Genomic DNA, 21,317 nt, shown 5'->3' on the forward strand with positions numbered 1-21,317 from the left:
CCCTACAAGGAGGACTCTAATGCACATGAAGCACACAGATCACACAACTGGGGTGACCCGCCCCAATGGAGGAACACCTCCCAAAAAAACAGAGCAACTCACAGGTCACTGAACGGAAGAACAACTCCCAAACCAGAACAACTCACAGATCACTGAGGGGGAGAAGGAGGAGGAGGAGGAGGACGAGGCCGAAGCCCCGCCAAGACCCTCTGAATGGCCGAGTCCGCAGGGGCATGGAACAAAAGAGCGCTATCGAAAGGAAGGTCACCACGAGTTCCCGAACATTCTCCAGGAACACACTGTCCCGAATCCAGGCATGGCGACGAAGTGCCACTGAACAAGCCATGGCACGACCAAGCACCTCCGAGATGTCCAGAGTGGAGGGAAGAATAAATGCCGCCAGTTCCCGGCCATCCAACACTCGGTGCGTCAAGTCAACACAGGCACCCTCCTGAGAAGCGGCAGACATAAGGGACTCCGCCGAGTCCCACAAGCAAGAAGTGGTCCTAGCCAAAACGCACAGCGGGTTAAGGGCCCGCAGAGCTGCACTGGTTGAGGCGAATATATTGCGCCCCCAGGAGTCCAGTCAGCGGGCCTACCGGGGAGGGGGACAACAGTGGCGGCAAAGAGGGAAAGGTATTCTGCAAAAGAGGGCCTCTGGTAGAGGGTTGGAGGGAAAGACACACCGGGTCACGCAGTGCAGGATGGTGGCGGTACAGAAGATGTTGGGGCACCGTGTCCCCCGTGGTGGGTCGGCCCCAAGACCCCAAAAGAGAAGAATAAAGCGAACCCTCGAAGGGGAGCAGCAGCTCCCTGCCACCAGAGCCCTGATGGAGAACCCCCAGAAGATGATCCGCGGGGAAATGGGCAGCTGGATCACCAATGCGCAAAATTTGAACCGCCGTGGAAACAGCTCGAGCGAAGGCCGTACCCACCTCCGTAGGGCCCCGCGGCTGGGGAAAGCAGCTCCTCAGTACGTGACGGATGCAAGCTAAGGCGACCGCCCCCCAAGCCAACCGCTGCCTCTGCTGTGGACCATCGTGCTGCCAGGACTGCATTGTGCTTCTGACACAAATTCAACATTGAATATTACTTGGAGTATAAAATATATCCCTTTCCTAAGGTTTTGACTGTTCTCAAATTAACTGTTTAAAACACGTTTGCAATAATCATATGAAAGCTCATCAAATATATACTGCAAGCCCTGAAAAAGTCAGTTTGTGGACGAAACGCGTTGGAGGTTGCAAAACGTTTTTAAAAACAGAAAAATAAAGGATGAAGTTTAACATGACTACATAACATCGACTCTTCTTTGAAAAATATTTGCACTCTAAGACTGTTTACTGCTTGACCTTTTTAAGTGTACTGGGCTAATTTTTTTTGGCGACGGAGGGCCACTGTTGTGGAAATCGGCCTACCCAGTGAGTCCGCAGTGTCCAGTCCACACCTGATTGCGAACTTTGCTGCATCTTTCCCCTCAGCAACAGCTTGGGAAAGCACTGTCCGAACCTCCTCTGGATACTGAGGCAGCGCCTGCGCAACCGTGTCCCACACATCGTGGGAAGAGCAGCCCAAGAGGCAAGCTGTGTTCACCAACCTCAGCCCTAAGCTGGCAGATGAAAACAGTTTCTTGCTGAACTGTTCCAGCTTCTTGGATTCCTTATCCGGCGGAGCGGTAGGGAATGCGCTTTGGGAAGTGGCGGCCTGGATGACCAGGCTCTCCGGGATTGGGTGGGTGGACAGAAAAGCAGGGTCACCCGGGGCCGGGCGATGGCGCCTGGCCTCATTCTTATCCACGGGGCCCCCCATTGCTGGTCTAGACCAGGTGCCCATCAAGACGTCAGTGAGTTAGGGCCTCATTGAACAGCAGCAGGGGCTCCAAAGAGCACTTCAGTGAGGAGATTAGTCTCGAGGGTCACTGTAAGCAGGTCAAGGTCCTCAGCTGCTTTCCGGAGCACCACAGTGTATGTAGCGCCCTCCTCCATAGCCTTAGCAGGAGAATGAAAACCAGGGTCAGAGGAGAGGTCAAGGCCACTGGCATCCTCTAGCTCTTCCGTCCATTCCTTTTCCGACGCGCACTGCCGTGCTGCGACACCTCCCAGTCGTCCCCTTCTTCCACTGCCCATGGAACAGGTTAAAGAGGTGGGGGAGGGACAGGGGAATACAATATGTCGGTCCACCCAGTATCCCAATTAGGGTCCCAACTAGGGGCAAAATTGTCTGGGAAACTGGGCAAAGGCGGTGGCGGAACGAACGTAACACACTGCAGCGTCGGGATCGGAGCTGTGGGCGGCGCCAGGGCCGGAACTGCAGGCGGATGTCCCTGCGGTGCTGGGGCCAGAGCCGCCGCCAGCAGTGGTGCCGGCGGCAAAGGAGGGCCCGAAAGCGCGCTGGCGGGAGCCCGAGGCCTGAAGAGGCAGGCCATGGCTGCAAGAAGAGCTTGCACCTGGACAAGAGTCGCCGATGGACCCGGATAAGGTGGGGAGGTCGCGAGACTCACAGGCTCCAAAGGAGCGCAGGGTGGAACCCCTCGCCCCCTCATCCGTGTCCAGGGACCAATGGGGGGACATTGGAGAGCAGAAACACTTCTTCGACTTCTTCTTATGACGCATCTTACCCAATTCCAAGTGTGAAGACTTCGACCCGAGGAGCGATGATGATGGCTCCGCGATCAGGCCCTCGATCGACCCCTGGACCTCGAACGGTGCGGAGACGACTGCCAGGCCTCCAGCAGCTTACAGGACCGCTACCGTAAGGCCTTCGGAGCCATGGCCAGACAGTCGGAACATGACCGGCAGTCATGGCCGCACTCCAGACAGTAGAGACAGACGCCATGGGGGTCAGCCACCGACATCGTACGGCAACAGGCCCCGCAGGATTTAAACCCACACATCCCGACATGGCACCAGGAGTCAAAGACACAAAAAAGGGAGACAAAAGTCTCAAAAGTATAGTCAAAAAGTGACTAGGGTAGGGCTGGACTTAGACCCGCCGCCTGATGGAGCTGCACTCTCGTTACCTTAACACTCAGACATTTGATTTTCTGGTGCTGTGTCCTGGCTTGACTCCGTATGCTTTCTGTACAGTTATGTCGTCCTCAGCTTTCCGGGACCAGTCTGACGCCTGGGGATATTCTATGGGAATCTATCACTAATGTGTCTCTTTCGGATATCAGCGTGCGAGTGTGGTGCCTATATATGCTCCGCATGTCATTTTCAGAGAAGAACGGCATCAGTGTGGAGCTGCACGTCATCACCTACCGATACGCAGAGGTAATGCGCAAGAAGTTTCACGATCCGGTCTAACAGTCGGGGAATATTCCAAAGGTGAGGAATCTGCGACTAGAAGTCTCCATCAGAAAAACAAGGACTGAAATATTGCAATTTTGAGGAACCTTTTATTTTTTTATAGTTTTTTTTTATTTCTTCTTTTTCTTTCTGAATAGATTCCATGAATGCATAACTTCCAGTTTTATAAGACACATTTTTAACATGTTTCGATGTATATGTGAGTTAAGTTTAGTATACATTTGAAATAATTACTCTCCCGGAAAGTAATTAATGTGTAGATAGGAGTAATAAGTAGCCAGTAGGATTTTCTGGATTATGTTTTGGGTGAGAGATGCATGGCCTCCTACATTAATCACCCTGGCCCATGCCTTGGTAACAGGCAGTAGGATTTGGTACTTCCACCCACTGGGGAAAAGTATGCCCAACCCGAATTGCCCATGGAAAGGCGGGAATTCATACCCCATAGTTCCCAACCTTGCCTATTGGTGAGAGGTGTTGCTCCTATTCCTTGCCCAAGGTCAGGCGGATAAGTTGCCTCACCAATCCCACAAGGCTGCAAGAAGTCGGATTCTTTGCCTTCACCTAGCCTACGGATGGTGGGGAACTGCTGATTATCTCCACATTGCAAAAAGTCAGAACACATCATGCCCCCTGCAGTTAGGCATTAGGGTCTGTGGCTATTAATGCTCAATGATGTTTGGGGACATTATGACTCATTCATGCAAGAGAAATATGATCCCTCATGAATGCCTGGATTCATTCACGCTACTGGAGTGAGTTTTCAACTAATACATTCACTGAAAAAAACCACTAGAGGTTAGGGTAGGTTTTGGTTGACTAGGAAGTCTATAATGATTACAACATAAAACATACAAACAACTTAAAGTGCAAAGTTATGGTTGTAACATACGTTTCGATCCTTTGAGAGGGGGTGGTGTAAGAGCTGCAACTTGGGGTGGAGAGGAGGTGAAAAGCAGTTGCCTCCAAATTCCTAAAAGGCATGCAAGAGCATCTCAACTAAAAGCTGTGATTCTCGGGAACAAAGGAAACCAAATATGCAACTCTTGGCAACAATTAAAAGTTATCCAGTGTATGTGAGTAGAAACTTAAAGCAATTGGCTCTGGGGATCTCCAATAACAATCTTCCATTTATACCCTTTACGTATGGAGTACAGAAAAGAAGATGCTTGGTTCAGGAAAGTAAGTTAGAGAAACTGCATGTGCAATAGGACAAATTATCTCTTAGTCCAGGCTGCTTGGAAAGTTTTATTTGTTTGCATTAAAAAGTGCTCTAGCATAGACATGGAACCATGATACACTTTTTATGTGTCAAGCAGAAACGTACTAGAAGAAACCTGCCCTGGAAACTTTGGATCACATTGTAACTTCAGAGCTGTTCTTAATTCTAGTACCAAACGTGTACCATGTCAGGTAAAATTATTTTGTAATGAAATGGTGTATATTTGAAGCATTTTATTTTTTTAAAAAGAGATAAAACTATAATTAACATACCTGAATCCATGGTAACAGACTTTGGTGGTTTGGTAGGATAAAACACAAATGGAAATATGGCTCCAGGGATTTGGTTCTGTATCTGGTAAAGTAATAAAACAATGACATGTATTTTTACATTTTGGTGCCTAGTAGTAAATTTAATCTTGGAAATTTGTATTTCAGGAAGTGTACCCAATTTAAAACATACAAGTCAGTTTTATAAATAAGTAGAGATGACAACATTTTGGATTTAATCAACTTTTTTTTAGACTGATGGGGGCTCAGCAGCTTTCTCAATAATGCAGTTTTGCAAAAACCAAGACATGACAAAACAAAAGAAGTACTGACAATGCCAGGCCTACTGGCTTTGTCAGTGCTTGTTTTGTACTCTTATTTACATCCCAGTCTACTCATTGAACTTCTCTCTCCGCATTGTAAAATATGTATAATGCTTATATTGGTCTAAAAAAACACACATTGCTATAGTCGCCTTTTGCACCTAAGGGAACTAACTTTGTGTGTGGATGTGCTCCCTGTGAAAAAGCAGAATGCCATCGCTCACATAATGTCTGGGCTGCCCTATGCTATTGGGTGGCGAAAAAATGTGTCTCTTTGTTCCTAAGCCTGCATCAATAGTACAGTGCAAGCATACAGACAAGGTTTTTTCTTACTCAGACAGGCACATGCCCCAAGTAAATAAGGACACGCACTCTTGACTGCGCTTAAGTGTAAAATGTGCAATTAAGCAAAGTTAACAACGGGCAGAAAGCACTTCTATTTGATTTTTGTGATAACATATGGGTGCGAACCTGGCCCAGGGACCTTTACAAGAGTACAGTTACCAACAATCACTGTAAGAATATATTTTGAGGCACAGCACCAGATAAGAGGAAAACAGACATTCAAGAGAGATCACAGATTAATTCCAAGTATGTTTCAAAGAGTCGTAACTCCTTTTTATTTAATTTTTTTGGTTAAAGACTTTTATTGAGCAATCAAATAAAAATTACAGAGATGGGCCCACAACCACACGGGCTGGCCGCTAATAGCAACGCACAACATAAAAAGCAAATGATCACTTTTGTGGCCAGGCACAAAGCATATACCAATTATTGCTCAAAGCATAGGACAGGACATAACAATTTTCTGTATTAATCATAAAAACAACGAACTCTAAACAAGGCGAATGCACATTAATCAAGTCAGCCCAGAAGGCGGAGGGGAGAGACACTAATCAGGAAGACAAAAGCAAATCAATGGGACTCGGCAAGGCCGGGGGGGGGGGGGGGGGGGCAGCGGGGAGGGCAGGAAAATCCTAAAATAACATGAAAAAATGTTCAGGAACGTCAGCCTAGGGAGATAAGGTAACATCGGGAATGTCAACCAAGGGAGGGGTACAAATATCTCCACGATATGCATTCCACTGACCACAAATCTTCGTCCACGCCCTGGGTCTGCCCCTAGCCACATAGACGGTCTTCTCTCGGAACATGGACCAGTCCATGTTATCCTCCCACACCGAGACTTCGGGCGGTCTGGATGCGCCCCAGAGTTGCGCAATGTCCCGCTTCGCGACCATGTATCCCAAGGTCGCCCATCTGGTCTGGGTCACAGAATAGTCGGTGGGTTCCCACACGTTCAACAGGCATCGTCGGGCCTCAGGCCACAGGGTAATACCAGTCACAACAGTCATCACCGCAAGCACATCAATCCAGTAGGCTGCTACCACCGGGCATTCCCAAAGAATATGCAGAAATGTAGCACTCATCCCACAACCACGCTTGCATAAGCCATCTGGGGAAAAACCCATCACAACCAGACGCGGACCAGTTACATATACCCGGTGGAGGATCTTAAGTTGGACCAAACGGAGACGGGCGGGGATGGCGACCTCTTTCGGAGAAGAGAGTGCCGACTGCCAATCCTCGTCATCCAAGTCCAATCCGTCACCGACCCAAACCTCCCTAAGTCGGATCAATAAATCAGCGCGATTATTAATCAGTTTCTTGTAAATAAGGGAGATAGTGCTATCGGGCAGGTGTCCATCCAGTATGCGATCCTCAAGGGGGGAGGACTCGGGCAGGGTCACATCAGGAGCCAGAACAGAGGTCAGGGCATGCCGGACCTGCAAATACCGAAAAAACTCTCTATCACTCAGGTCATATTCTGCCTTAAGGGCCTGGAAAGACTTCACTCTACCGTTCACGCAGACATCACCCACTTTACATATACCAATCATATCCCAGCGGTCAAAGCCCTTAGTAGACCAGAGACACCCCAAACGTTCAGAAGCATAAAGCGGAGTCGCCATTGTCAGTCGGGTCTCCCAACCCAAACTCACATTCGCGGCATGCCACACATTGACTGCGGTCCTGGACGGGCCCACAAGATGGCGCCCGGCCGATCTGGAATAAAGCGCTCTATTAAAATCCCCTCCCGGCAGCTGGAGTCTATCCATCTCAAAGGCCGGATCTCGACCCGGGGAATACATTGCATGGTTAATGGCAGACAGCTGGGAAGCCCAATAATATCTCTTGATATCGGGGAGCGCCATGCCCCCGTCATACCAAGGGATGGTAAGTTTCGCAAGGGCGATACGTGGACGCCCGTCCCAGATCAGTTGCCTTTGAAGACTCTCGATCTCTCGGAAATAGGTAGCGGGAATGTCGTCAAAAGAATTTTGAAGCGCGTAGAGGAATCGCGGCAAAGACATCATTTTAAAAAGGGCAGCCCTGCCCAGAGAAGACAGGGGTAGTTTACGCCAACGGGCCACATCCAGTCGCAGTCTAAGAAGCGGGGGGAGGAGGTTACGCTCGAACCGGAGTGAGGAGTCCAGCGTAATAAAGATCCCCAAATACTTGAAGCCAGATTGGACAACCTGGACAGGAAACCTGTCCGGCAATGGGGGCAAAACACCCGAGAGAACATACACACAGGACTTAGCCCAATTAATAACCAGACCCGAATTAGCACCAAACGAAGTAAGAACGTCAAATAAGACATTTAAAGATTTACGCGGGGAAGTAAGATACAGAAGAATGTCATCCGCGTAAAGCGAGACGCGGTCTTCAAAATCCGGTGACCAACGGATCCCTTTGAGTGAAGGTTCCCATCGAAGCCACGCAGCCAACGGTTCCAGAGCAAGCGCGAAAAGCAACGGAGACAAGGGGCACCCCTGACGGGTCCCCCTACCAAGACAGAAGGGGACAGAAACCCGACCGTTCACCACTACCTGTGCCAAGGGTTCGGCGTATAACAACTTCACCCAACCAATAAACTCAGGTCCAAAACCAAATTTCTCAAGAGCTGCCCAAAGATAGGGCCACTCCACCGTGTCAAAGGCCATCGAGGCGTCAAGCGAAGCCAAAATGGCCGGCTCCGTCAGAAGCCCCGCCCTCGCAACAGCTCCGTGGAGACGACGTAGGTTAAGAGCCGTGTTGCGATGCGGGATAAATCCGGATTGATCCGGATGAACCAAGCCACTAATGACCGTCAAGAGGCGGGTGGCCAGGAGCTTAGCCAGGACTTTGGGTTCAACATTCAACAGGGAAATGGGCCTGTAAGACGAACAAAGGTCCCGAGGTTTACCTTCTTTGGGGATAACAACTATCGTAGCCAGACGCTGATCATATGGGAGAATACCCCGTTCGCGGGATTCCAAAAACATGGTACGAAGATAGGGCGCCACCCTGTCAGGACTTAGCTTGTACAATTCAATTGGCAATCCATTCGGGCCCAAAGCTTTGCCCGAACGGAGTGAGCGAATGGCCGTCGCTATCTCGTCCGCAGTAAAAGGGGACTCCAAAGAGACTCGGTCTAAATCGGAAACACTGGGCAGAGCTATATCATGCAACAAAAGGCGAGAGTCATCAACATCCCGTTCAGACACAGGGGTATAAACCACACGAAAATAATCCGCAAAACATTCAACTATTCCAACCGGGTCTGTCACTCTCACACCGTTCGAACTCTGAATCACAGGCACCACACGATCCGCCCTCTCCTTCTTATCCAACCATGCCAATAATTTACCCGCTTTGTCCCCCACATCATACAAACGACCCTGTTGCTCCCGAAACATCAGTTTAGCCGCATCTGTGACCAAAGACTTATAAGCAAATTGTTTCAGACCCAGGGCGTGGAGTTTATCAGATGTAACATCCGATTCTAGGTCAGCCTCTATCTCAGCAATCTCCCTCTCAAGGTCCACCACCTCCCGATTCCTCGCCTTTTTGGATTCAGTAATAAGGGAAAGGGCCTGCCCGCGAATCACCGTCTTAAAGGCCTCCCACAGGGATACCGCAGAGGAGACGGAACCCTCGTTGTCTAAAAAATAATTATCCAAAGACTTAATCAAGAGATTGCGGGTCTCGGGGGAGGTGAGGTACCATGGGTTGATAGGAGCCACCCGGCCCGCCGCCTCCACCCCCACCTCAAAACAAAGCCAGAGCGGAGAATGATCAGAGATGCCCCGGGGGAGGTGTCTAATCTCACGAACCGCCGGCGACTGCGCCGCAGGCATCAGGAAATAATCCAGTCTAGACAGACTCCCATGGGCCCCAGAGTGGAAAGTGTATTGAAGCTGAGTAGGATGCATAAGCCTCCAGCAATCCACCAAGCCGAACGTATCCAGAAACCCACCCAGCCACTGTTGGGCCAAAGGGGTGTCCCTAGGGGGGTGACGATCATGTAGACCGGAGAACACAGAATTAAAGTCACCCGCTATGAAGAGAGTACTAACAGGGAGGTTCAACAACACACGGCCCAAATCGGAAAAGGTAGAGGTCTGTAGACCGGGGGGCACATAAACGGCAAACAAGGAAAGGGTCCGACCCTCATAGCGACCCACGAGGACGGCATAACGCCCCCGATCATCAAGGATCACATCATCAATAGCTAGGGGGAGGGAAGCCTGAACAAGGATACCCACCCCCCTGGAACCCGTAGTAAACCCCGAATGTGCGGCGAGGCGATAGCCCCACCTATTCAGTGCACGACATGTATTGCCCACTAAATGAGTCTCCTGTAGAAAAACAATATCCGGAGACAAACGTCGTAGACATCGCAACACCACACCCCGCTTAATACGATCCCCCAGACCATTAACATTCCACGAAATAAACCTCAACCCGCTACCCCCCATCCCACACAGCAACGCCGCAACCCCCCTCCAATGAGCATGACATCAAAAACATCATTAGCAAGATAGAATCGCCTTGAGGACACAACACATAAACATCAAACTTCCCATCCACCCACCCCCCAACAATAAAGGAAACACCCCCCACCCTGCACCCCTGCAAGAAGCTAAAAAGCCACCCCAACATGCAGTGTGCCTGTCGCCCAAGAACCCCCATTCTACAAAAAGACCCCGGAGGAGGAAAGGCTCTGGCCCACCCGCCACCCCAACAAGATAAATAACAAGGAAAACACACAAATAGTAGAGGCACTTAGGCATAGAATCCCAGAAGAGGTTACGTTACACGAGGACCCGGGCATAGACAAATAGTTCAGCTCTCTACACCACCCTCAGCACCACCCGGGTGGGCGGCGGACTCAGCCGCAGGAGGTCGGTCCGGCAGAGAGTCCAGCCAGTCATTCACAGAGTCAGGCCGATCAAAGAAAAAGGTTCGGTCATTGTACTCAACTCGCAACCTGGTCGGAAAAAGCATAGCGTAGCGCAATCCCATGTCCCGGAGACGCTTCTTGACTCCACGGAAGCCCATACGCTGTTTCTGCACCTGTTGAGAAAAGTCCGGATAAAAGTTCACCGTGGCGTTCTCAAATGCCACCGGGCCCTTGCCTGCAGGATAGCGTCCCGATCCCTATAGTGGAAGAGTTTCGCAACAATAGGCCTCGGCGGGGCGCCTGGCTTACCCTGGCCTCCCGGAACACGATGGGCACGCTCCACTGCGAAGAACTTACTCAGCCCAGACGGAGAAAGGTAGTTCTGGATCAGGTCCTCGACCAGGAGATCAACAGAGTGCGGTTCTGGATTCTCCGGAACGCCAACCACACGCACATTACAGCGACGTGCCCTGTTCTCAAAGTCCTCCAAGCGTCGGGTCATGAAATCGTTCACCCTACGGAGGTTGCCAATCTCCGTCTGTATCTCCGAGACGTCTGCCGTGAGGCTGGATGATTTGAGATCCAATGACTTCACCTTCTCATTGGTTTTAGATAGGTCGGCCCGAATCAAGTTCACATCGATGGCCACTGTGTCGATTTTGTGGGCCAAGGCTTCATATTGGTGGCCTATCGTTTCCATCATGCCAGAAATGGCGCCCATGATGTCCTGCAAGGACGGTTCCATTGATGCGTCCACAATGTGGTCAACCGCACTTGGGCCAGGCAGGGCGGCTCCGGGGGACCCCTTCGCATGGGTGTAGCGGTCCATGACGTTAGACTGGACCGGGCCCCCACGCAGGGGCGTCTTGGTCTTTCGTGTCTCTCGGTCCCCTCTGCCCGCCATGTCGGAAACCACGTCACCAGGAGACTCACTCGACCCGATGGAAATGGCCACAGGAAAGCAGGTCTTCGGGACCAAAAGGCAGCTGCAAGGGTACCACTAGGAGAGGACCAGCCTGAAAGGAGAATAAGCCAGCCAAAGGTCCGACAGCCGTCTAGTGCGCCGGACCCAGCCCAGGCCAGACTCCCTTGCCAAATGTTTCAGTCTGAGGCAGAATCGAAACCGAAACTTAAGAGGGGGACCCACAAGTCCAATCCCCCTGCCGCTGTTGTTCAACTCCGAGACGGCCAGAGAGCCTCACCCAGTCCCGGGCGCACTGCAAGGGCGGGCCCCGAAAGTTCAAATCGCCGTATCTTCGGCGCCCCGGGTCCAAATCAAATTCCAAAAATCCCAGGAAGATCAGCCCAGCGTCCTCTACATAGATCCTCGTGAAGAATCAGGATATGTTCAGGATATCATGCCGGGAGTGGCGGAGGTCCGGAGAGCGCTGTGCTCACGCGGCCATCACGGATGCCCGCCAAGCTCCTCCCCCTAACTCCTTTTTAAAGGTAGCACAGCAACTGATTTTAAGCCCTCTTCTGGAGTGAGCTGTCTGATCCCTCAGAGTAGTTTTAGTAGGAAACAGATGCTCTTTGCCATCACTGTGACTTTTCTGTGGAGGTTGAACCGATTGGCATAGATGAAGCCAAGGGACTTGCCATTTTTTATAAAATGGTGGGTTGGCACTCAAAGACAGAAAGGGATTCTATCCATTCTGGTACAGGTACATGGAAGTTTTTCAAACCTAAAAAAAGGAATTCTGTTTTTGTAGGGTTAAGTTTAGAGTGGTGAGTTGAGATATGTTTGCATTCTTACCAAGATGTTGAAGATAAGGGTAATGTTGTTAGGGGATGAGACCTCAGCATACATCAGCAAATAGGTAACATAGGATCCCAGGGTTCCTCAGGGTCTTATAAAGTAGCCCAAGATAGAGGTTACATTGGGTTTCTGAAAGGATAGAGCCTTGATAAATCCCTTCTTGCAGGCTGACTTGATGGAGAAAGAGATTCCAATAGTTTTTCCACTTGTGAACGGTTCAGATAGGATGTAAACAAGTCAAGAACAATCCCCTTCGATGTTCATTCGATTTCCCAGAAGACAGACCAAAGCATGGTGGTTGACTGTATCAAAGCAGCCGAAAGATCAAGGTGAACAGGAAGACTTGGGTTTCCTGTGTCAAGGATGCAGGGTGATTCATCAAGGATCTGCAGAATTAAAGCCTCGGTGCTGTAACTCTGTCTTCAGACAGAGTGGAGAGTGTCTAGTAGGTCAGATGACTGGTGGGATGCTTCGCACCTTTCTATCACCTTGCCTAATAAGGGAAGGGTGGACACTGTATGGAATTTGTTTCGGTCACAGTGGGTCCAGTGATCATTTTCAGAGGAGAGATTTGGCCAACTTTTAGAAACAGTCTGTAAAAGTGCACTGTTCATGGGAAGGATTGACCAGGCTGAACCAAAAAGGGAGTATATGTTTGGTGAGATATATAGCGATAGAAGGAGGATAACTTCAGAAACGTGGTTTGATGGTTTCACCTTGGTTCTGATTCTGAAAGTGGGGTGAAGGGAGACCACAACAAATATACTTTGCAAACTAAATTATCCTTGGCTATATTGTCAGAGATGACTGGCAGGGAAAGATCTACGATCTTCTCTTTTTTGTCAAAAAACTCTACAAAGTCATTGTATTGAGCCTCAGAAGACATGGGTGTGGTGTTAGATGAAGGGCTGTTTGCAAGCTTAAGTAATTTGAATAAAGGTTTAGGTCTTTTCTTTGCTATGTCAAGGGAGGGTTCGGATATGGATTCCGAACATTGATTATTATCCTAACCAGACTCAGCAGAGAGCCTACAATCCATCCTCAAATGTTTCAAGATATTTCCTTTCCTAATGTACGAGTTATTTACCTTCCGTAACGATGTATCTGGTAGAGACGATTCTAGCTGCAGATTCCTTCACGTAGAATTATCCCCAGGCATGAGACTGGATCCGGAAACTTTTTTGCCACAGCATCCCTGCGTGCCGGGGGCTACATCACGCGACTCCGCCCAGGCGTCCTCGGCGTATGTGACGTCAGCGAGGTCACATAAGACCCGCCCCGGCGCGCCTACGCCAGTTTTCTTCTGAGAACTTTTCCGCACCACAACGCGGAACCACCACATAAAAAACAGTGGAAACATGAGAATAGTGTGCGACGAGCAGAAAAATTGGAAAGAAACAGTGACTAACAACACCAACAGAGTAGTCTCAACACTGCAGAACCCAAGGGCATGGAAAGAAGAACAAGCAGAACCCTGCACAGTCACCCTGCCAGCACATAGACAGCCTCCCATCCCTGTGCCCCAGACGCAAAGAACATGCGTAAAAGTCATGGCACACGTAGTAAACCTACAACCCCCATCCTGAGCAAGGAATGGGACCAGTCCCAAGACAGACAGGGACAACAAACCTCCAAGCCACCCAAACATAGAGGACAACCACCGACAAGGGACAAGGGCAAGACATGGCCAGATGACCCTTAATCAGAGGATATCAATGGAAGGAAGGGAGGGGAGGGAGGACAGGGATAGAAAGCAATCCCCCCCAAACCTGGAGTAGCCAGAGCAGCAGGGCACCTGAGCACCAGAACCCCATCCCCCAAAGAACCAAAGGAGGAATGAACCGCCCCCAGACGGAGCCACCCGTCAAGAACAAAGAAGGCACTGACAGGAGAGACAGCACCCCACCGGGAGGCGAGTACCGAAGACCAACCCAAGGGTCCTTGCAGAATAGGGGTGGAAGGGCGTGACGATGAAGGAATTTGCGGCTACAATCGTCTCTACTGGATACATCGTTACCGAAGTTAAGTAACTCGTACATCTGATAGAGACTACTAACTGCAGATTTCTTCTCTTAGAATAGATACCCTAGCAATACCACCCGGGGAAGGAGGGTCTGCGAAAGGACACCACGAGCCAATACAGAACAGAGGGCCCCACAGGGGAGCAGTTCTGTGGACCAGGTAGAACCTCGCCCCTGCCAGGCAAGGGAAAACCCCACAAGCAGAACCCCACCGACCCCAAGGGGATGTAGGGGGGAAAGAAGGCTGAAGAGGCCCGTACACTCACAGCAGAGGAACCAAGGCAAGGTTGGAGAGGCCGAAGCACCCTACTCCCCCACAAGGCAACATAGCTTCCGCCCAATGCCAAGACAGGAAAGCGGAAGAAGAAGCCTAGAGAGCCCAAGGAAACGAGGGAAAAGAAGGAGAACCCACTCCAAATGGAGAGCAGCCTGCCAGCCAGAACAGTGCCGGCAGTCAAAATCCGCCAGAAGCAAGAAGAACAGCCCGAGGCCCCAGGAAGGCCCAGTAGGCGGCGCCTGGCAAGGGAGAACACAGGATCATCCCAGACCTCAGGGCAGGAGCAGGGAAAGGAGGAGATGCCCGGGCACACAACTACGAGTGACCGCGCACACAACCTCAGGAAGCAATAGGAACCTACCTAAACGCCATGAAGAACAGGCACCCGAAGCTGACCAGAACCTCCTAGCAGAGCGCAAGCCATATGACAGCTACCACTACCCCACATAGGGTACATTAAGTCCCAAGATATGGGAACCCTCTTTGGAAGAACTGCCGCAGCAGGGGAAAAAAACAAAAGAGCCACGGGGGAAAAAATACCCCCGCAGAAGGCTTGATAAGCAGCCCAAGCAAAGCAGAAGGCCTAATCTCAGGGCCAAGTCTGCGCCGCAACTCCTGCAGAACACACACACATAATCAACACAAGAGCCGTCCAGCAGCCAACAATGCCAAAGTCCCAAGGAAGGATGCAAACGGCCAGAAAGCACACTCCAGAGCCAGAACAACCAGCCTAAGAAGGCCCAGAATCAACCAAACTCAGAAGTCACTGAGGAGGGGATGGAGGAGGATAAGGCGGAGTAGGATGAGGAGGACGGAGCCCTGTCAAGAGCCTTTGGATGGTGGAGTCGGCCGGCTCCTGAATATTCTCAGGCAATACTCCGCCCCGAAGCCAAGCATGGCGACGGAGAGAGACTGAGGAAGACATGGCCCGGCCTAGCACCTCTGAGATGTCCGGAGCGGAGCGGAGAATAAACGCTGCAAGCTCCCGGCCATCCAATGCATGATGCCGTAAGTCCACCTGATCAGACTCCTGGGACGCTGCTGATCCCAGAGACTCAGCTGCGTCCCACAAACAGAAGGAGGCCCTAGCCCGCACACACAAGGTGTTAAGGGTCCGCAGGGCAGCGCTGGTCGAGGCGAACATGTTGTGCCCCCAAGAGTCCAGCCAACGGGCCTGTCAGAACGGCAGAGTCAACAGTGGTGGCAGAGAGGGGAAAGCAGTCCGCAAAAGGGGGCTGGCGGCTGAGGGGTGAAGGGAAAAATACGCCGGGTCATGCGGCGCTGGGAGGTGCCGGTGCAGAAAATGCTGAGGCACCGGGTTCCCTGAGGCAGGATGCCTCCAAGCCCCCGTCAAGGAAGAAAGGAGCGAACCTTCAAAGGGAAGTAAGATTTCCCTCCCACCAGAGCCCTGGTGGAGGACCTCCAATAGATGGTCTGCCGGCAAGTAAGCCACCGGGTCACCCAATCGCAGGATGCCCTCAGCCGTGGACACCGCGTGAGTGAAGGCCGCACCCACCTCTGTAGGGCCCCGCGGTGGAGAATGCAGCTCCTCCGTGGGCGACGGCTGCAAACTAAAGCAGCCGTCCCCGAGGCCAAGCCGGACGGGCAAGGGCCAGACCTGGAAGTCAGAAGGAGCCGAAGAATAAGGGACCTGCCGCTCTTCCGACGAACACCTCTGCCTCAGGAAGGGCGGGGAGTCGCCCTTCGATGACGGTGAAAAAGACACTACACGGCGACCAGTCTCCGGGGAGGATGACAACAATGTGCAGCCTGCCTCTGGAGAAGGAGCGTCCGAAGACGAATCTGCGGTACGAACCCTGCGCGGAGCCGTAGAGTCCGCTGCCTGAGGCAGGACGTCGGCACCATCCGGTTTTCACTGGACAAGGTTCCTCCAAGTCACCCCGCACCAGAGACTGGAGCGGAGACCGGAGTAGAGCTGGAGCCGCACTGGCCCCGGGGTGGCGCCGGAATGACGTCAACCGGACTCCCGACGAGGCAGCCACCTGCGAGGGGGAACGAGACGGGCCTGGGGAGTGACACGAAGCCCTCCGCAGCCCAGAATGAGGCGAAGATCGCTCGGCAACCCATGTGGCGGCACCAGGGACGATTTAACCTCCGCCTGCCCTCCGACAAGACAAGGCAGCCGCCTGTGGAGAGGACGAGAGGGGCCCGGGGAGGGACGAGGGGTCCTCACCCGGCCTCGACCCGGAACAGGGAGGGTCCACCGACTCCAGTGGCTCCGCACGGTCCAGCTGCTGCCGGCGCTGTAGCGGCATCACCTCGGCCTTAGACAGGACCACCTTGTCAAAGGACCGAGAAGGGAACGGGGATGCGACCCGAGCCCCAGCGACCTCCCGCGACACCACAGGGACTCCCGCGGGAGTTTGCAGCGGGCAGAGACGCCGTGGCCTGAAGGAGGCGCCCCAGAGGAGCCGCACCCCAACAGCACCACATCCTCCAAGCCTGAATCAGAACCAGTCGGCGCGGGGCCAGAACCACTGGCAGCGCCGCGGAGGGCCCTGCGTAGGGCAAGGGATCCGCCGACGCCCCAGGAGGGGAAGGAGGAGGAGGCGCCAGTGAGGCCTGCAAAGCCACCGCGTATGTCTCCATTTAGACTCTCGACGCCCGACACCGGAAAACGGTGGATAGTACTGTAGGAGAGTGGGGTCTGCAATCCTATGGTCACCCCAGATTTTTAGCTTTTTGCTTCACTGGTTTACGACTTTCCCTGGCTGTGGGCCTGCTAATCAGACCCACAGCCTAGCTGTTCTCGCTCTAAATTGACAACCATGTACTTTAGGTGCATTTACCAATTGGTACTGGGCCACCCTATCAGTCCCTGTACCCAGGGCATAGGTGTACCCAGGGCCTACCAGGGGCTGAAGCATGTATTATGCCACCCCTGGCTGGCCATCTAAAACTGACACAACTGGCTGCACGACAGCTGGGGCAAGGTGGTGTAATCACCCTTTGCTATAGATATAGTATACCTATATCTAACCCTAAAATGGACACATATATTCCTATCAGTCACTCCTATGGCAGGCCATATCAATCCTAAAGGCAGAGTGCTTGGAATTATGTGAGATGGTGCTCTGGCATGAGCTGAGCCCATTTGCAGCTTGCGGAACCAAGTCCTAATAGCTGTTCCATGATAACGCTATACCATATACTCTTAAGTGCATTATCAACCTCGCTGTTAAATGCTAACTCTGGTATAACATTATCAAAACATGTCGAGTAAGGTGTCATACGATTTGGAATACTACCCCCTCGCCAATTCTGGCGACGGGGGTAGCATTCCACCCTTCTAGAGGGACACGACATGTATGTAACTGTGAACCCCGGTTAAAGTTAACTCGAGCCTCAGCATCACAAAATGGATGTTGCCACCACAGACACAAGTCTGACCTCCTGCTGCTGGGAGGCCTTCCAGCGAGGGAGGCTTGGACAAAGGGTTTCCTGCCTTGGGAGGTGCTAGCACCACCCCAGACAGGATTTTGTGTATTGAGGTAGGGAGGCCTGAAAGGAATGAGACATGCCTGGGGCATACACCGGTTCAAACCAGTTGCTGGGGCATCCCTGCCCCAGCTCTGGCGCGAAACCGGACAAAGGATAGGGGGTGTAGCCACCCCCCTTCCTGGTCCCACCCAGGGGAGGGACCTAGTCAGTAGTGCAGCCCCCTTTAGCAGGATAAAGGTAGGAGCTGGTCCCATTTCAAATGAGATTAATCCTGAACTACTCTACAAGAAGAAACTCTGGACTTCGACGTTCTGCTCCACAGAAGACTGAAGAAATCTCCCTTGTGGGCAAGGAGTGTCCACTCTGCAACTGCAGGCACCATCAAGCGTCCAGCGGCTTCACTTTGTCGTCTTCCCTCGAGGATCCAGACTTCAGAGCCCGACGAGACCCGGATTCCCAGACCTCTCCGACCTCAACCTACATCTACAGCAAAGCTGAGACCCGTGGGACCGGCCATCTTGAACGAACCCGCACTTCGCTTCCAGCACGACTCCCGAGGTAAACTCGACCGAGAAGCCCCAGCCCCGAGCAGCCCCTGCACCGAAGATCAGCCCTCCAGCATCCACGAGTTCTGCGTGGGGCCCTTCTGCTTGTTTGCTGCTCGACGCGTTGTCTGGTCACTTGCCGGCTGGCTAGTGGCCTCCTAGACGACAAACCTTTGAATCTTTGCTGCTGGTCTGGTTGCTCCAGACTGGCCCTTGCTCCCTTCCAAAAGAGGGGCACCCCGGACTCTCCTAGTCCGCACCAGACGTCTTTTCCCTTCACCGCGTGGGTTGCCTTTGCCAAGGCCTGTTGAGTCCAATCCCGGATCCGACACCGCCGACAGCGAGAGCCTGCGTGGGACAGCTCGTGCCTCCATCCTGGTCGTCGAAGACACCTCCTGGTTCACGTGGCTGCAGAGTCAAGCGTCCACTCTTCACCTGATCGCGACGACAGCACCTGGTTCCTTCCTGGTTCCACACCGGTCACTGGCAAGTGAGTTTGAACACTGTCCCCTCTGCTTTCAGGTCCTCTTCTTCACCGATCCACCCTTGGATCGCACCGGACATCTTCCTCCTGGTCGCCTGCAGCATCTTTTCTTTCAGGCTCCATTGACTTCAACGCGAGAACCCGACACACTTTGGCACCTATGCACCCGCAGCCCGTGGGTGAGGTAACGAGAGCATTTCGGTGCTCAAGGGTAGTCTAACTGTCCTAGTGTCCAATTCCACAGTCGTTGTTGCCCTAACTAGTCAGGATTGTCCGTACTTACCTTTTACTTGAACTGTACTGTCCATAGACGTTGTTACGCATCTCGCGTGTGAGTTCGCACTCTGCACACGCGTTCCGTGGGCCTCCTATTACTTACCTAGTGTTAGTGTAGCGTGGTCCCAACGATCCTACAGCCACTGGACAGCTCCCTTCCTTCTATCGACTTTCACATTCCACTTACTTAGTATATGGTTTGTCGTGCCCCTAGGGCACCATTGTAATTTTGTGCAACTTTTCGTATTTTTCGTAAGAGATTGTCATGTGCTTAGCCCTCTGACCTCATAAAGAGTTCAGAGGTGTTGTTATTAATAAATAGATTGTTTATTTTCATAACAACCTGTGTGGTGTCCTTTCATCTGGTATTCAAGGGGTTATATTGTGGTAAAACAGCTGGCTTCACATGCCAAAAGAGTTTAGCCTAAGACTGCTTTGTCCATGCTACCATTAGGATAGCTGGTCTATAAGGTTGACTTACAACCAATCACCATAAGGGTTGTTTGGACTGATACAAGGTGACCACTAGAACTAGTGAGCATCATATATCAGGCCAACTTCTCACAAGGACGACATGCAGGGCCACATCACCCACGGAGAGTCCACGCCCCCCGTGGGCCGGAAACCAGCCTCCGGGGACAAACTGCTACACTTGCCCACCGGGGAGCGACGCACACGTGACATCGGAGAAGGGCGAGGACAACGACCATGGTCGTATCTGAAGCCGTCCGCCAAAGCAGCCTGAGGGGAGGACGTCTACCTGGAGAGACGCGCCGACAGAATTTTCATCCGGCGCTCCCGCCGCGACTTCGGCTTCAACTGTTGGCACGCCGCACAATCAGTGGTGCTGTGATCCTCCCCCAAACACCACATACAAATGAGGTGAGGGTCCGTCGCCGACAGAAGACGCCCACAAAACGTACAAGTTTTGAAGCCCGAAGGCATCGCACACTGTTCCACCAAAAAGAAATGGAAGAAAAAGGGGCCCTAAACAGGCCCGTAGCAAGGATCGGATCTGCGTTGCAGGCGGAAAAGGAAGAAAATGACGTAGGTGCGCCGGGGCGGGTCTTATGTGACCTCACTGACGTCACGTACGCGGACGACGCCTGGGTGGAGTCGTGTGATGTTGCCCCACCCCCCGGCGCGCAGGGATGCTGTGGCAAAAAAGTTTCCAGATCTAGTCTCACGCCTTGGGATAATTCTAAGTGAAGGAATCTGCGGCTAGTAGTCGCTATCAGATGTCAGAGCACAGTGAACTGAAAAGACTTGTGGCCTACCATAACAGCAGATAGTGCCGATGTGCAGGCAGGACAGAAACATGAAAATAGGTGAACCCCAAGTCAAATGCTATCATCCAGTCACCTGGGTCCAAGGCAGCCAACACCTTAGTTAGCGGGAGCATCTTGAATTGTTTCTTCTTGAGGAAGTAGTCGAGGGCTTGCAGGTCTAGTATATGATGAAAGCTCTTGCCCTTTTTGGGGACCAGATAGTAGTGAAAATAGCAACCACAGCCTACTTCTAGCCCCAGACCCTCTCTATGGCTTCCTCGAGGAGCAAGGATAAATGATCCTCCATCAGACGGCCTTGAGATGTTGGCATACAGGAGGGGTAGTCTTGAAGGGGATGAAGTAGCCCCTTTGAACAATCTGCAAGAAACACCTGTCTGATGTAAGGCCAGGTGTTGGCAAATCCTGCCCCCAACTGCCCATGGTGGTAAAAGGGCAGCCTAGGAAGGTATGGAAGCTTGGCGGCGGGCGATTGTCCCTATTCACAGGAAACCCTGTGTTGGATTTGGACCGGGCCCCTAACAAGACCTCAGTGAGGGCATCAATGAACAGGAATATGAGTTCCAATGAGGAGACTCCCAATTGCAGCACCTCTGTCAAAATGTTGGCCTTGACTGCCACCGAGGGCAACTGAAGATCAAGGACCTCAGCTGCACTCCGCACAGCCACTGGGTGTGAGGTACCCTCCTCCGTAGTCACGGTAGGGAGGAAGCATACCAGTAGCTGGAGAAGTATCAAGTCCACTGGCTTTACCCAGTTCCACGGACCAGCCTACAGCAGGGTCTTCATGTATGGCTGAGATTCTTCAGGACCCCTCTTATTCCTTCCAGAGTCCTAGCCCATAGGAATATGGCT

General features: G+C 52.1%; 1 protein-coding gene across 2 annotated transcripts in view; it reads right to left on the reverse strand.

The window, feature by feature from the left end:
- VPS13A (vacuolar protein sorting 13 homolog A) overlaps positions 1-21,317 on the reverse strand; it is a 2,196,319-nt gene that overhangs the window by 654,639 nt on the left and 1,520,363 nt on the right. For both annotated transcript variants that reach the window (XM_078675860.1, XM_078675861.1), the window contains exon 57: positions 4,803-4,884. In XM_078675860.1, the coding sequence (XP_078531986.1) occupies positions 4,803-4,884 (82 nt within the window). The remainder of the gene's footprint in view (positions 1-4,802; positions 4,885-21,317) is intronic.

This window comes from Lissotriton helveticus, chromosome 2_1 (assembly GCF_964261635.1).
Source record: "Lissotriton helveticus chromosome 2_1, aLisHel1.1, whole genome shotgun sequence".
NCBI lineage: Eukaryota > Metazoa > Chordata > Amphibia > Caudata > Salamandridae > Lissotriton > Lissotriton helveticus.